This window comes from Polypterus senegalus, chromosome 5 (assembly GCF_016835505.1).
Source record: "Polypterus senegalus isolate Bchr_013 chromosome 5, ASM1683550v1, whole genome shotgun sequence".
Lineage (NCBI taxonomy): Eukaryota > Metazoa > Chordata > Cladistia > Polypteriformes > Polypteridae > Polypterus > Polypterus senegalus.
Window position 1 is genome coordinate 39,282,802 of NC_053158.1, and position 15,422 is coordinate 39,298,223.

At 34.7% G+C, this 15,422-nt stretch overlaps 1 protein-coding gene across 2 annotated transcripts in view; it reads right to left on the bottom strand.

The window, feature by feature from the left end:
- Positions 1–11,167, bottom strand: part of tcea1 (transcription elongation factor A (SII), 1) — a 35,363-nt gene extending 24,196 nt beyond the window's left edge. Inside the window, exons 1-2 of one of the 2 annotated variants that reach the window (XM_039754512.1) lie at positions 10,926–11,167; positions 1,995–2,057 (exon numbers count right to left, since the gene is read on the bottom strand). In XM_039754512.1, coding sequence (XP_039610446.1) covers positions 1,995–2,057; positions 10,926–11,000 — 138 coding nt within the window. In that variant the 5' untranslated portion in view covers positions 11,001–11,167. The remainder of the gene's footprint in view (positions 1–1,994; positions 2,058–10,925) is intronic. The other variant, XM_039754511.1, reaches the window with a different exon arrangement.
- Positions 11,168–15,422: the final 4,255 nt, after the last annotated feature.

Sequence of the window (15,422 nt, forward strand, 5' to 3'; positions counted from 1 at the left end):
TTAGTAATTGAATTACTCGATTCAGCCCTAATAATGTCTGAATTCAAGACCCATCATTCCCATCATTTATTGGCCAAGAGTCTTATCTCTGTAAGCCTTGCAATTTATTACAGTCATTTACCAGGATGTATTTTTTATTTTGAGCCAATATAACTTTCTTCTTTCAATTTTTGGTAGATTAACTTGTTTAATAGTTATGTGCTGTTGTTTTTGGTGGAGGTGTTCTTGTACTTCATGGTTGAAAAACAAATTGCATGAGTAATGGGTTACATGTCTCGATCATGATTTCACAGCACAGTTTGAAACCTCCAAGTATCATCCTCAACAGCAAATGAAGATACTGTACAGCGGCATAGCACAGAATTTGTGCCCCACCCAAAACATTCACAAAAGAACTAAGATTTAACACATATAATTGGCATTTTCACACATTTAACTTTTCATGGATGCTGCTCTTGACCAAAAATTAATAAATAAAACCTTTTTGAAGAAATGTCTTTTAAAGGCTAAGTTCACATACAGTATTAGCTAAAATTACTATCTTGATTTTTCTCTATTCAAATTTTTGCCTTGTGTTTTTCTTTTTTGACTATGAAAATATTTGCACTAAAAGTGAGAACTGATGCAGATGTTTATTTGTATCAAATGAACTGCAGTTACAAAAAAGGAGAAACAAAACAAAATCAGACCACCACATTGTAACATTCCTTAGCTACTTGCAGCACATATAACATTCTTTGCTACACTATAGCTTATAGATAAAAAAATCAGTCTCACAAACTCAGAAAACAAACTGCAGTTTAGGCTTTCTAAACAGAGAGCTACAGTACATCAATGCCTAGTTATAATGAATGTAACCATAAAGAAGCTAATGTATTATTAGTGAACCTGAAGGTACAACAAGAAAACCCAAGTCATTTAACTATAACAGCTGAAGTGCTGTAAAATCATCATGCTCTCATGGCTCTGACTTCTGTGTGCTTTTGGGCAATGTATACCAGTATCTTCCCTTTGATGAAATGCTTCCTATATAAATTTCTATATATGAATTATGTTGAATCACTCCTGGAAAAACTGGATGCAGTGACGTCTCATTTGAAAAGTTGACATATTAGACACATAAGATACATAGACTTTACTTATGTTTAACTGCTAGTGAAGAATGTTCTCATATAAAGTGCAACTAATTCCTATAGCATGCTGCATCTCATGCACTACCACTCTTTCATTCTTAAAATATTATTTGTTCCACAGTTTAAATGTTTACTTTTGTTACTGAAATCAAAGGCAGGCTAGACTATGGGTACTCCATCTAGGTTGTGGCATATGAAGGGTCCTGCTCCTGATATATACCGATTCTATACAAGAATCAATCTCTGAAGGCTTTTTATTTACTAGCCTAAGAAATTCAACAACAATATGGCACTTTATTTATTTATTGGTAGCTACCAGAATCCATGTTAACTTAGCTCTAGAACAAGAAAAAAAAAAACAATAAACTACATGTTTTTTTTAGCATGCAGGAGCTATTCCACAGCTAGCTACAAAATCGGCATCACAGAATAGTTTTTTTAGGTTTGGGATCAAAATTTTCTTTTAACTTATCATTAATGACTTATTTCTAACCTGTACATATACAGCTCTACAATTAGATTAGTTGACTGGTCTGAAGTTTATAAAGCAGGCAATTTTTACATGAAAACTGAACGTGTTTGGAATTTTACTTTGGTTTAGGCAAGTACCACATTGAATAATGTTATGTTAGGCTATTGTGAATGCTTAAATTTACCTTTCACTCACTTAACCATGTAACAGTAAAATGTTAACAGGCACACATAAATATATTTCAATGTAAAATATTACAGAGTAGACTAAATCTTGCTTCAACACAGGCATTAAGTGAACATTACAATTTTGACTTCAAATAAGAGGAAATGTTCAAAATTAATTCAGTAGCAATGTGAATACTTTTAATAAGCCATTATTTTCTTTACCTGCAGTAACTCAAGAGTCATTGGCATATTCTTAAGTTCCTTCAGCAGATCTAAAGCACCAGACTAGAGAGAAAAAGGCAGAAAAGCTAAATTAGTGTACAAAGTGTTTAAGTAAATCTGCAAAAAATACAATGTAAAAATAAACTTCAGACATTAATGAAAAGCACTTCAGAGAATGCAAATTCGGTGTTATTAACTCAACATGTAGACTTCTAAATTAATTTTAACATTTCAAGTTTAGAGTAAAGTCTAAATGCTTTTAAATGTAAATAAGCTTTGTCAGTTACTATTAAAATATACTTTTATACAGAAAAATGAGAAATTACTTTTCATACCAAATAAATCTAATAAAATTCACTAACAAACTATGAAATGTTCTATAGGTATTAATTACTAACACAGCAATTAACAAACAATCTACAAAAAACATACACAAAAAAATTGGGTAATATGTTTGCCAGATACTGGATTCAGATAATGTGTTGCATCATATCAGGATTCTGTGGTGGTGCATGAATTTTTAAAAATAGAAACGGAGCAGCTCAGGATTTGAGAGTGTAGGTACATGTAGGTGGACTGTGCGACCAAAAAGCATCCCAAGGGGAAACTGGCAGATTGCTAGTTCATCATGTGCAAGCGTGATCAACTCGGCTATTCCTCATTGACACTATGCGTGTCATTAAGAAAAGCACCAACATCGTCAAGTATAGAAAGGGTAAAGCAGGATTTCTCGCCTCAGGAGACGATGGTGTTCTTTTAATGTGGAAAGTGACATCCTTCACATCTTCTATAACTCTGTGATGGCCAGTGTGATTTTCTATGCTGTGGTGTGTTGGTAACACTTCAAGAGAGGCCCACCTAATCAACAATCTAACTAAAAGGGCAAGTTCAATTTTGGGGCACATTCTGGAGATAGATTTTCTCACTTCCTGGCAGATGCCCATGTCTCTCATTAGAGCACATAACTCTGTACCATTATCTGAAAGATGGAACCTAGCGCCCAGGATGTCTTGTGACTGCTTGACAGTCCTTCTTGATTCCCCTCCCATATAAAATACATTGTTAGGAATTCCTGGACCTTGCCTTTAATTTCTCCTGCATTGGCAACACTCTCAATCACACATTTAGAACACCATACCTTACAGAGCATTCTGCATGGTAGAGGCCCATGTTCCCATATTGATATGCCCAGATGTGCTATCTTTCTGTTTGAGTGTATCTGCGTACATCAGGTTTCTTAGTTTCCTGCAGAGTGTTCTCTCCTGTACCACCATGGGAACGCTACGGACCTGGATAAACTTTGGTGAGCCAGGCCCTTCTAACAGATATTACTAAGTTTAGAAAGGCACAACTTTAAATATTGCTAGCTTAAAATCTGAAAAATGTATGATATCACAGAGAAGCGGAAATATGTTTTGTGTATTATCTTGTTATTGTCATCCTTGTTTCCACATTCCATTTGTGCATATATGTTACAAATGATTACTATGATAAGCCTGCTCAATAACTTGGAAATAATAATTAATTTGGGTATTGCTCAATTACACATTTAACTACAACCAACCCACTGAGGATAAAACGCTGAATCCAAAAGCTTCCTTTGTCTAGCATTTAATCAAGACAAACTAGATGATAACAGTAGACTAACTTTGTATAGACATCAACTAATGCGAGGTTTTTGGTTTCTGGAAAACATTTAAACTCTGAGGGACCTCACTCTGGTATTCTGCTAAATTATTTTTTAATCTTTTACAAGGAGCTGACTGAACCTTCAAGGAAAACAATGAACATTAAATTTATTTTATTTGAGACAACATGTAGAGAGAGAGGTTAGGAGCACGCACTGAAACAGTGCATTGCCGCACCCACCACACGATAAACCGACTCAGGAGGGCACACAAATTAAAATTATCTTACAGAACTGCTAACCAATTCTGGAATAATTTACTGATGAAACACATCGGTTTTACCTGACAGATCAGGTTATCCAATGTTATTCTAACTGCTGCATGCATTTCACAGCAAACAAACTCCAGCAACATTCTGAAGAACATCATCAGTAAAAGAATACATTTACTGTAAATCTCAAAATTGTTTTTCCCCCCACTTAGAACTAAAGATTATATACAGCATCAAATATTATTAATGTTTCCTGCTCCACCAAGGGTCCCAACACTCTGAGCAATTATTATTACACATTTATAAAAGACACCTTCCAACTGTCACCCTAGTCTTAGTTGGGTGGATCAGGAAACAGAAGTGGTACACAAATGGATTGTGTTTACACAGACTCCTAAGAAAAACTGGAAAAGATATAGGGCATGAATTTCAGAGTGGGAACTCCATGTTTTACTTAAAGTTTCCAGTAAATTGTAACTTATAAGTGTGAACATTCTGCTGGCCTTTCAAAACAAAACAAAAAAAAAACTGAAATAACAATATACTGTTACTGACAACTGTATTGTAATACAGTGACAGTTCTGAAATAAAAATAATTGATTTGATCATGGTGGGGTTTTTCACAGCTGTGGTCATAAGAATGAGGATTATCCATGGCTGCTGACAGATTTGGAAAAAAAAAAACATACATTTTCCTCATGGGTGTGGATCTCATGTTTTCAATTACTGCTACAAAACTGGAAATTATTTATTGTAAGATGGCCAATTTGGATAAATTTGACTTATCTGCTGTTCTCATGCTTGCAATTGTGGAAGGCTTAGACATGGTGTGTTGCTTCTCTAAATAATGCATTTATATGTGCAATCAATTATCAATATTATTCATTTTATATATTATAAAATATTCTTCAAATGACTGACACACTTTCCTCCAATAATCCAGTGTGCCATACACAAAAGCTAGTATTTTCATGAAAACCAGTGTGACCACTTTACAGTATGTTACATAAATAATAATAAATAACGCACATGACTAAAACATTTACATACTATTGTATACTCTTAGTATTTCAGGTATGCAAAGGCTCTATGCTTCAAAATAACAACTTGCTTTTGAACATGTATATTTTAATCCACAGCCCAATAAGAAAGCTTTTTCTTGCAAACATTTGAAATGATAATAAAATAAGGCACATTTTAATGAATATAAGCATGTACTGTATATCCTACTTATGTTAGAAGCTATAAAACAGGTGTGAAATCAGAACAGATCAAGAGTTATTGTCTCTATAAAACATTAGAGCTTACTGGGAAACTATTTAGAGCTGGGGTGAAGTACAGCAAATTCTGGAACAGTTTTACAATACACCTGTTACAAGCTGCAGATTTGGATCAAAAATGTTTTTGTCATATTTAAGGAATGTTTTGCCACTTCCCCCTAAACATTTTAAGCAATTACTAGCTGACCACCCCTTCCAAAATGGGTTGAAACTAAATTATCAATGCAGACCTCAGGGTATTTGCAGTTAACGTTTGCACTGCACTATTTATTGGAATGCATTTTGTAATACGGTGACCGGAAAGAAGCGCACGGGAAATAACCGCACACGGAAAAATGCACACACGGAAAAAAACGCACATGGAAAAATGCTTATACGGCAAAGGCGTATATGCATAGAAGAAAAAAAATGTATATTATACATCACAATAAATGAAATTGTATAATTGTTCACTGAACGTATTTATAAGCTTGCATGTTTTAATTTGTGCTAACTGAGGTAGTGGGTTGTTGGATGGTCCATAAAATAAAATAGTCATTAATCCTTTTATTACTGTCATTGTTGTGCCTAAATTACCATTTCTACAAAATTATTATTCTTTACAATAGCTTTCAGAATTTATATTATACCTTCTTATTCCACAGGTAGGCAAATTAGGGTTTTATAGTTTTGATTACGGCAAATAAGTAAACGTCGTCCTATAAATAGGCCACACAGAGTTTTCTTTAATCTTCTCGAACTTTCGAGCAAGAAAAGTCGAAATTTTTATGTTTTGAATAAGCGAGCTGGAGTTTCCGACCAGTTAGAAAGGCAAGCAAATTCTTGGTTACAATGGATTTGAATATCTGCGATTTCGCACAACAAATGGAATACCTGGAGGTGCCGTGTGAATCGATCAACAATGTACCATTCCTTAATGAAAATGAAGAACGGAGACGTTGTACAAGAGCAAACCAGTCATTGTTTTATTATAATAAAAATGGACTAGCAAAAGAGGTGGAGTATATTTTATATTTGTAATAGTTATATGTTGCCGCTGTGTGCTTTTTTCTGCGTGCGTACTTTACCGTATGCGCATTCTTCCATGTGAGCTTATATGACTGTGTGCTTTTTTTGTGCGGATATTTGCTGTGCGCTTATTTTCTGGGATTCTTGTAATACATGTAAGAGATCAAAATGCACTGCATTTTTCATTTTAGATGACACATCATAATATTAGCACTGTTTTTATGAATCCCATACAAAATGACATATAACAGAGGCATAGCAATCAGAAAGACACACAGATACTTGTACTTTTATTAAAATTGATATTGTTAATTGAAAGAAAGCATATAGAAACACAATTTTTAGAAATTTCCAGTAAATCACTTTATGCGAGTTCCCATTCTGAAAAAAAAAAAAAATCACCTACTATTCTCTTCATATCCGTCCATATAAAAGAACTAGTCCTGTTCAAATGTGACACATTTTTTTTATATTTTTGATTTTGAGTTGCTAAACTTTATTAATCCCCATGGGGAATTTACTATTCTAAAGAAATTTGTGAGGAAAGTTACATTTTCATTGAGACATCTCAAATACGGAGTGCAGTACAAAGTTTAAAAATTTTAAAAACTCACACTGAAAAGCATTAACAAATTTTCTAATTTGTCTGAATTAAAACACAGAAACACGTTTTGTGGCTTCAATTACAGATTATGATATTGTAAATTGTTATTAAAAGCATATATATTATGTAACCCATTGACATATGTAATAACATTTTATAATTGCCCTTACTTTTCAATATGACTCATTGTTACAAAATGATTTAATAAACATAATGTAGTATAAACATGATGTAGTAACTCTTTAATGAAATCACTACAAAATTTTAAAATGCTCAAACTTTCAAAAATGCGTAACTTAGTTATACTATGTGTACATTTTATCATTCTACTTGATATGCTTTATCATTTTACAACAGACCCAGAATATAAAAAGGTTGTTATCTATTCACTGAAAAAAAAAAAAATGTACAGACTGTGAATCTATCCAAACATTGTTGTAATTTCTTTTTCAGAAACTGTAAATAACAAGTGATATGCCTAATTTAATGAAGGCTTTAACATATTAAGGTCAGCAATTAGGAAATATATAACAAATGCAGAATGAGCTCTTGAAGACCAATAACAAAATGAAAAGTTCTGAGCACAGGTGCATCCATAACGTATAAAGTGGAAGTATCCTCATATTCTTTAAGATTAAAAAACTTTAAATCTAATCCAATCACATTCTATATTTTTTATAAGATTAACTCAATATTTTATGCCCCATCTGACAGTAACAAAAAAGATCCTCCTGTGTAAAATACCATCATCACTGAATAATTCCATTTTTTGTATTTCTGCAAATGACATAAGAGAACTTTTAAATGAGTCAAAATCCATCAAGCTGGTGGTCTGAATTAGATGCATGTATGGTAAAATTGAAAAATAAAGAACTCTATTTACAGAAGAGCATTGCATTCACCAAAGAAAAAAAGTATCAGGATGGGAGTGGGTGAGTATTTTATTGTGATTATTACTTAGCAACACATAATTACAATACAGTAATCCCTCCTTGATTGCGGGGGTTGGGTTCCAAACTCCCCCCGCGAAAGGTGAAAATCCGCAAAGTAAAAACCATATGTTCATATGGGTATTTTTATATATTTTTTTAATATATTTTAATCCCTTATAAACTCTCCCACACTATTATAAACATTTATAATAAGCACAGTTATAAACCCATAAACCCTTTGTATTCTCTTAGATATTAGGTAAGATTCATTGAAATTATGTATGTAAACACACTGCTTACAAAATTTTTAAAGATGTAAAGAAAGAAAAATAAAAAATCTGAATCGGTCAATCCAGTAACATGATATCAGTGATCGGTATTATCTCTAAAAAATGTTACACTCCATGCAGTTAGATTTTGGACTAAGAATCTAAATATTTAAATAAGGTTGAAAACTAAACTTAGATGAATAATTGTGTATTTGCATAACCTGCGGCAGTAACTTCAAGTAATATGCTGCCACATTACCTGAGACTAGCAGCTTCATGTAACCAGTGCTAAAATCTTTTATGATAGCAATGCAATTAAGGGATCAGTTAGTGGATGTCCAGTATCAGGGTAAAATGATAAACAGTAGATGCTGAACCCTACTAATTCACAGAATTTATCCAACTGTTTACAAATCTCTGTATACAATCCATTCACCATTGCATTTTCTAACTGCATGGCTCCTAAAGAATTACGCAAATGTGTGAATCAATTACACACCTTACAGTACATACTGTGTTCTTTGACCAAAATCATTCTAACATGTATGAAAATATCCACCTTGGCCATCTGCAGGACATAGGTACATTGTACAAGCATTAAAATAAATAGCGTATTTAAATATTTAAAGCAAGAATACATAGCATCTACACATCATGTTGAGCAAGCCACAGATTTAATCAGCCTAACCTGAATCATGTGTCCCACTGCAATGTTTACACTTGTTTTCTTCCACAAAATGTAGGACAACTGAGATGGTGGAGAACCTTTACCTATTTTAAGCATGTTCAAAAAGTGTGAGGTGTTATAGCACAAAAAGGAAGCCACATTAAAAAAGTGTTTTAATTAAAGTGTAGCTATGTTTCTACTATCAGTCAGTTATCACAGTATTGAATGCATACACTGCTTGTTTTTGATTTGTAAGTAGATGAAACTAACTAGGTTCACAGCTTGACAGCTAACTGAGAAAAAAAATGTTAAGAAAAACGGTCTGCCTCTAAATTCAGACTGTTAAAAAAGTGCTGTGATTTGAACCTGTGCTGTAGAGCTGGGAGACAAAAGAAGTAACTGCTGACTAAACGCCACACATTAATTAATAAAAAATGTATTTTATTAACATGAATATTCTAATACAAGGCTGCTGATGACTGGAGCCTATCTATGGCCTTGCGAAGTGCAAGGCAGAAAACAATTCTGGATGTAGCATCACTGCATCTCAGATCACACATACACACTCATACAAGGAAAGTTACGAGTTGTCCATCAGCCTTCTATAAAGAATTTTCCATAGGCAAGGTAAGTAATGTGAGCAAACTCGACACAAGCAGCAGCCAGGTACAGTACGTAAGGATTCTGGAGCTATATTACACCAACACTTATAACTGTGCCAGAATAAAAGAAGTATTGAAATCATTACTATTTTTTAGATTTGTAAGGTTAATTATAATATAGACAGTGTGGACGCACTTCAACCACCACCAATGTATATTTTAGCCACATTCATTGATACAACAGTAGCTATTCATGTCCCAGTATATTGACCATACATTTAGCTATTAGATGGTGAAGGAGTGAGAGATATATGATTGGGGGCTAGAATGAAAATGGGTTTCGGCGGGCAAATTTTGCCAGGACATCAAGAAACATACTACTCTTTAGGAAAGATGCCTAGCGATCTTTCATGATTACGGACAGTCAGGACATCAGCTTGACATCTCATTAGAAGGACAGTGCTAAATATTTATTTTTTACAGCCATTGTCTGTCACTCCACTGGGATTTACACCCAGAACCTGCTGGCTGCACCGACAACTCTTCCATCTGCAACCCATGCTTTCCCTAGTTGGTATCCCATACAGGTACTGACCAGGCTCAAACATGCTTTTAGCTTCAGGTGGGTGAAGTGCAGGTGGTATGCATTTGAGGAAATATATTAACTTAGGACACTTTAAATCTTGTGATCTACAGTGAATTTAGTAAAAACAAATAAGTTTCCCAGAGCTCGGAGCCACATTTAAAGTTGGATGACAATTTTTCATATTTTTTAAAATGCAAAAAAATAATAACATTCAAGACCCAGTTTGCATCTAAGACAGCATATTTTCAGTCTCTCGTTAGCAGCAGACCGATAGCTGTAGGTCTATTTGGATAAAGTGTAATTTTTATAAGATTGCAACTAATCCTCAGAAATTAATTTTACGAACATGTTTTCCTGTCTTCACGAAAGTTACTATTACCTTCAACACAATACTTCGGTAATAGAAATCACGCTGACCTATGAGCAAACGAAAGATCGGACGAGTAGCAAATACTTTTTAAAAAGTTACATTTGAGGTACATAAGCTATTAGTGCAGGTTAGTGTTAAGTGTATACTTGTATAATGACAGCAGTTAAGAAATGCTACTAAGATGATCGTATAATGCCGCACACAAAGTAAAGCATAATGCAGAACTGCAAGATATTGAAGTAAACAAAATATTCGAAACAACTAACTGCCAGTGAGCACTTCACATCATTACACCCACCGCTAAGGACGGAATATGTAGAAGTCTCTGAGAGTAAGCCATTTGCCACTGTGCCGGCAACCAATACAAACGTCAATCACACTCTGCACAGTGGTAAGGTTCCCGCTACTGTACTTCCCAGATGCCATAAGTGTTCTATGGGGCAGCTGAGCTCATTGTAGCGATAATATGCAGGACTGCCGAGTTCTGCCATTCTACTGATCTAAAACCATCTCAGTTGCAACGAAGCCTACAGCTGCGCGCTGACATCACTTGCACTCTTCAAAAAACAACTAGCAGGAAACAAACAACGTCTATTACGCCAACCGACTTCAGTCCCCCGCTTGCCTGAACCGCAACACAACTGGTAGCCAGGCATTCAAATGTGCACTGAACCCGGCAATTACAGCAAAACGCCACAGCAACGCTCAGCTCACCCCGTTCTTCTTTTGCGCCATCTTGTCCATCTTTTTCGCGATTCTTATAATCTCTTCTTCTTCTTTTTTACTCATGGTTAAAGAAAGTTTTTGGTGCGCTTTGTTTGAACAATATTAAAAAAACAGCTGCACCTCCCAAACAAAGCTTCACCAGCTACAGTGTCAGACTCGCAACTCAATGGCGGCGCGAATCGCCAGGAGCGCGCAACGCAGACAGAACTAATCGCTGGGTGGAGAAAAAGGGCGGGAGATGCAGTCGATAGACGATAAGCTACTCTGTTTTACTGTCTTGACAAAATGACTGGCTGTCGTCTCATTCATTTACTGGTTGGTATCTAACTGTTTGATGTCTCACAATTACACTGTTTTGTACATGGATATATTTTATGACGGCTGGCTGTGCATTAAGAAGCGTTTAGGTGAAATAGTAAACTACGTTTGTATCTATATCAATAGCAAAGGTAATAGCCATTTAATGGTACTACCCGTACTACCGATACGAGATCGTAATGTAAACATTAGGCAGCTGTAATTTTATTCCCGAGATGGCTGAGGTAAAGACTAACCGTCGACTCGTTGTATTTATGCCTCCTTTTTAGTATCCATATAAAGCGAATCACCTTTATGCACAAGCAAGTTGGCGATGTCTTACTTACTCCGCTTCCGTGTTTATTTACCACAGCACACTCACAGTGTGGCTTTTGCTGCCGTGGTTTCCATGGCAACAACGCTTCTAAATCCAAGTCCTACAGCTTGCCATTCACGTAGTTACACAATTCTAGAATATCGATGGTGTCGAGATTGGCTGCGACCCTGAAATTGATGAGATAATGGACCTACTTTAAAACTGTTTTTTTGAATATATCAATAGAAAAAACACAATAGAGCCTAAACACCACACATTAAAAAAGTAGGCAACCATGTGGTATATTCAGCTCAGATCTTTAGGACAAAAGTGTAGCTTGTTCAAAATCCAGAGCCGACCAGTCATTTTCAGGGTATTTCATTATTATTTTGAATTAGCGCGAGTTGCAATGATTCGGGGTTTTCATAAGAAATGTAATGATTTACTTCATAAGATAGAAGTATATAATTAAACAAGAGCAGTTCCGTCATGTCAGTGAGATATTAAAATATGAGCTTCAATTTAATGTCTAAATATTCTCAATTGTACTAGAAATTAGTTATTTTCATCCGTTAATAATGTCCATAGAGGGTTATATCCCGAGTAGATGATCAAAAATGAAAAGAACACAAAAACATATTTGTAATCACTGAACTTGAAATAGTCTGAAACGATACGCCAAATGCTTATGTTTAAAACTGGTCATTTTAAACCTTTTGGGAGTGACCATGTGGGGCTTAGGACCATCGATAAGGAATGAGATATCAAAAATATCATCAAATTTGTCAACGGCAACCTAGAAATAGCATAAAATTACACTCCACATGTCTATATTACCGATCCACATTTTTTGGCATTTTGTGAAACGGAGTAACTTTGACCCCTTGTGTCCCATTGCACAGCTTCAGATCCTTCTGATCATTTTTGCTGAAGACACCTATTTGTTTACTGTTTATCACAAGGGTGTAATTTCCTACACAAAATATTGCCCAATAATGACCTAAAAATGCAAGTTTTTTTTTTTTAATGTAGTAGGCCAAAAATTGGGGCAACCGGAAAAAGTATGACATCTTGCATAACTAGAGACTAAGATGAGTCAAATGGTATTTCATATATAAGGGTTTTCTTGCACCAGTGAGCCAGGATGCTCCCAACAAAAAAAAATTCTTCGGAATCAGGGGTGAGCAACTCCCCAATTTCTTAATCAGTGACCAATTTACACTCTTATTTGACATTTGTTCCCCTGCCCTTTAATTGCTTTGTTTTTAAGACAGTCTTCCAAATTGCTTCTTTTTTCCTTAATTAGTAGCCAAACAAAAATGGCATGTGAAGTGGGCTAACAGATGGCCATATTAGTAGAGGCCTCAGACTTCAACCAGTTTCTTAATTAGAAGCCAATTGTTGTTGTTAATTAAACTGGTTATATAATTTCATACCTTGTTTGTGCTCTTATTTTGCTCCAGAATTATTGATTTATTTATATTTTTTATGAGCATCATCAGAATGTTTTGTAGACATGAGCAGACTGACATTACAAAGACTTTCACTTTTCCTTATTTTCAGATAGTGTACAATGGACACAAGTTAGCTGATCATGTGTTGGCTCGTTTTGTGTCTCATTATTGTTTGGCAGGTAACTAAGGAGAAAAGAAACAACAGGTCAGACTTTTAAATAGCAAGTCAATTAAAATTAAGGCAAAAGCAGTTAAGTAGCAGCAAAAGCTGGACACTGATTAAGAAATGGTTGGAATGAAAACTAACAGCCACAACTCTGCTAAGTAATCACATTGTTTAATTAGCTGATCTGTGTTCTTTTCTCTTATTCTGAATTCAGAAAAGAACAGCAGTGTGATTTTTAGATTTATAAATATTTGTATTTTTGCTATAGCTTCAAATACTTGTCTCTCTTGCTTTTTCCTTCTATTAATTTGCCTTTTTTCTGTGTTGTTTAATCCCTTAATTGTATCCTAATAATGACGATTAACAACATATATTGCAATCACCCTTGAGCAAGTGACACTGAATGTTAAAAGGCTGGAGCTACTTCAGCCACAGACCCACTAATAGGCTCATTAGTTAATAATTGGTTAACCAACAATTTGGTTGGAACAAAAACCTGCAGCTGCAGTCCTCAAGACTGAGCTTAAGATCTTCTGGTTTATTCCAATCTTACAACTATCAGCATCTTCCAAGTGTGATAAGACTTCTAGCCTGTTTCTGCTCCTTGTTTAACTGTGTTTGCATTTAAAGTAACCTTGGCTTTCTTTAAATAATAGCAACAGATTTATATTGTTTTAGAGATTAATGGGACTTCTATTGCCCCAGTTTATTTTTGTCTTCATAAGGTATTTTATCTACTAGGAAGCAGATCACTTGTAATCTGCTGGCACAAGTATGAATGACTGACACTAATTAGTATTTTAGTAATAACACAGATTTCTGATTACAAGATTTTAGCTGTATCACAGACCAGAAAACTCTCCTAATCAAATCCTCATGACTGCTGATTAAACAAAAAATAAATTAGGCTAATGCAAACGGAGTGTTTATTTACAGCTTCAGAGATTATCAGATTGGATGTAATGAAAGCCTGAAGCCACTAAGACCATCCCTTTTTAAAGTAGAAATTTAAAAACTGGGTTTGCTAAATTTTATTGGAATGTAGCAAGCATTTATGTGTATTACATGGAAACAATTTAGTGTTATTTTGAATCTTTTTTTTAATATTTTTGTCATCATCTTCATTCTGATTTTAATTACACTTTGCCAGTTGTTTTGGGTATTTAAACCATTATTTACTAATGGGCTCAGTAATGTGTATGACAATGAAGTAGTTACAGCCTACAGTATTTTTCAACTCCGCTTGTTAATTGGCCTTATTAGGACATAGTTAAATAAGAAAATGCCATAGAAAAAAGTGAATTAATAGTAAAATGACAAAGGATAGAAGAGAACTTGAAAACTATTTCTAAATTTCTTATACTTGCAAATCGCAAACTACTTTACATCCCTTTTCTTAATGCAGAATAATGCTATGTCCACACTAGCATTTTCATATTGTTTATGAAAGTATCTCCATCCACACTAAAACAACCAAAAACACTGGATTATGTAGATGTTTGCCTACACTGGGTATGCGCGCATCGGTGGAAAAATTTATTTGAAGGGATGATAATGCCGCCAGCCATGGGATTTATCGAGAAACTGTAGTGAGTAGTAAATGACTTTCCTTTTGCACTTTATGCATCACTTAAACTACAAAATATGATTTAGAGTCATATAAATAAGCAACACAACAAGCATCATGGAAAGAAACTCCTTTATGTCTGTTATTTTGGAATGTGGTTTTCTTTCATGAAGGATGACCAGTCAGGGAACGAGATGTAATAATCAGGGAAGGGCTATGTAATAAGCACAAACAAATCAGAGCACTATTAGAGTCTGCGTTTTCAAAACTGCACATTTTTGCCATTCCACATTGAAATGCAGAGGCGGTGTTTTCAGAAGTACACTGCTCTGGTGAATATTTACAAAAGTCTGCGTTTTCAGGGATTAAATACCCTGCATTAGTGTGGACAAAAGGTTAAAGCAGAGACTATTGCCTGCATTTTTAAATGAAAATATAATAGTTTGGATGCAGTCTTAGAGAAGAGGAAAAAAAGACCAGCTAATTAAACAATGAGGTTAAGGCAAAAATCACTGATTGTGAAACTAGTTGAACAAAACCAGCAGTCACAATGATCTCCTGGGTGGAATTTGGGAATCACAGCTTTAGACTTGGAGTAGTGGGTTCCAATCTTCACACCAATCTATTTTATTTTCACAGAAAGTTAAAATATAGGCTAGATGGAATTTTTGACACAGCGGAATTG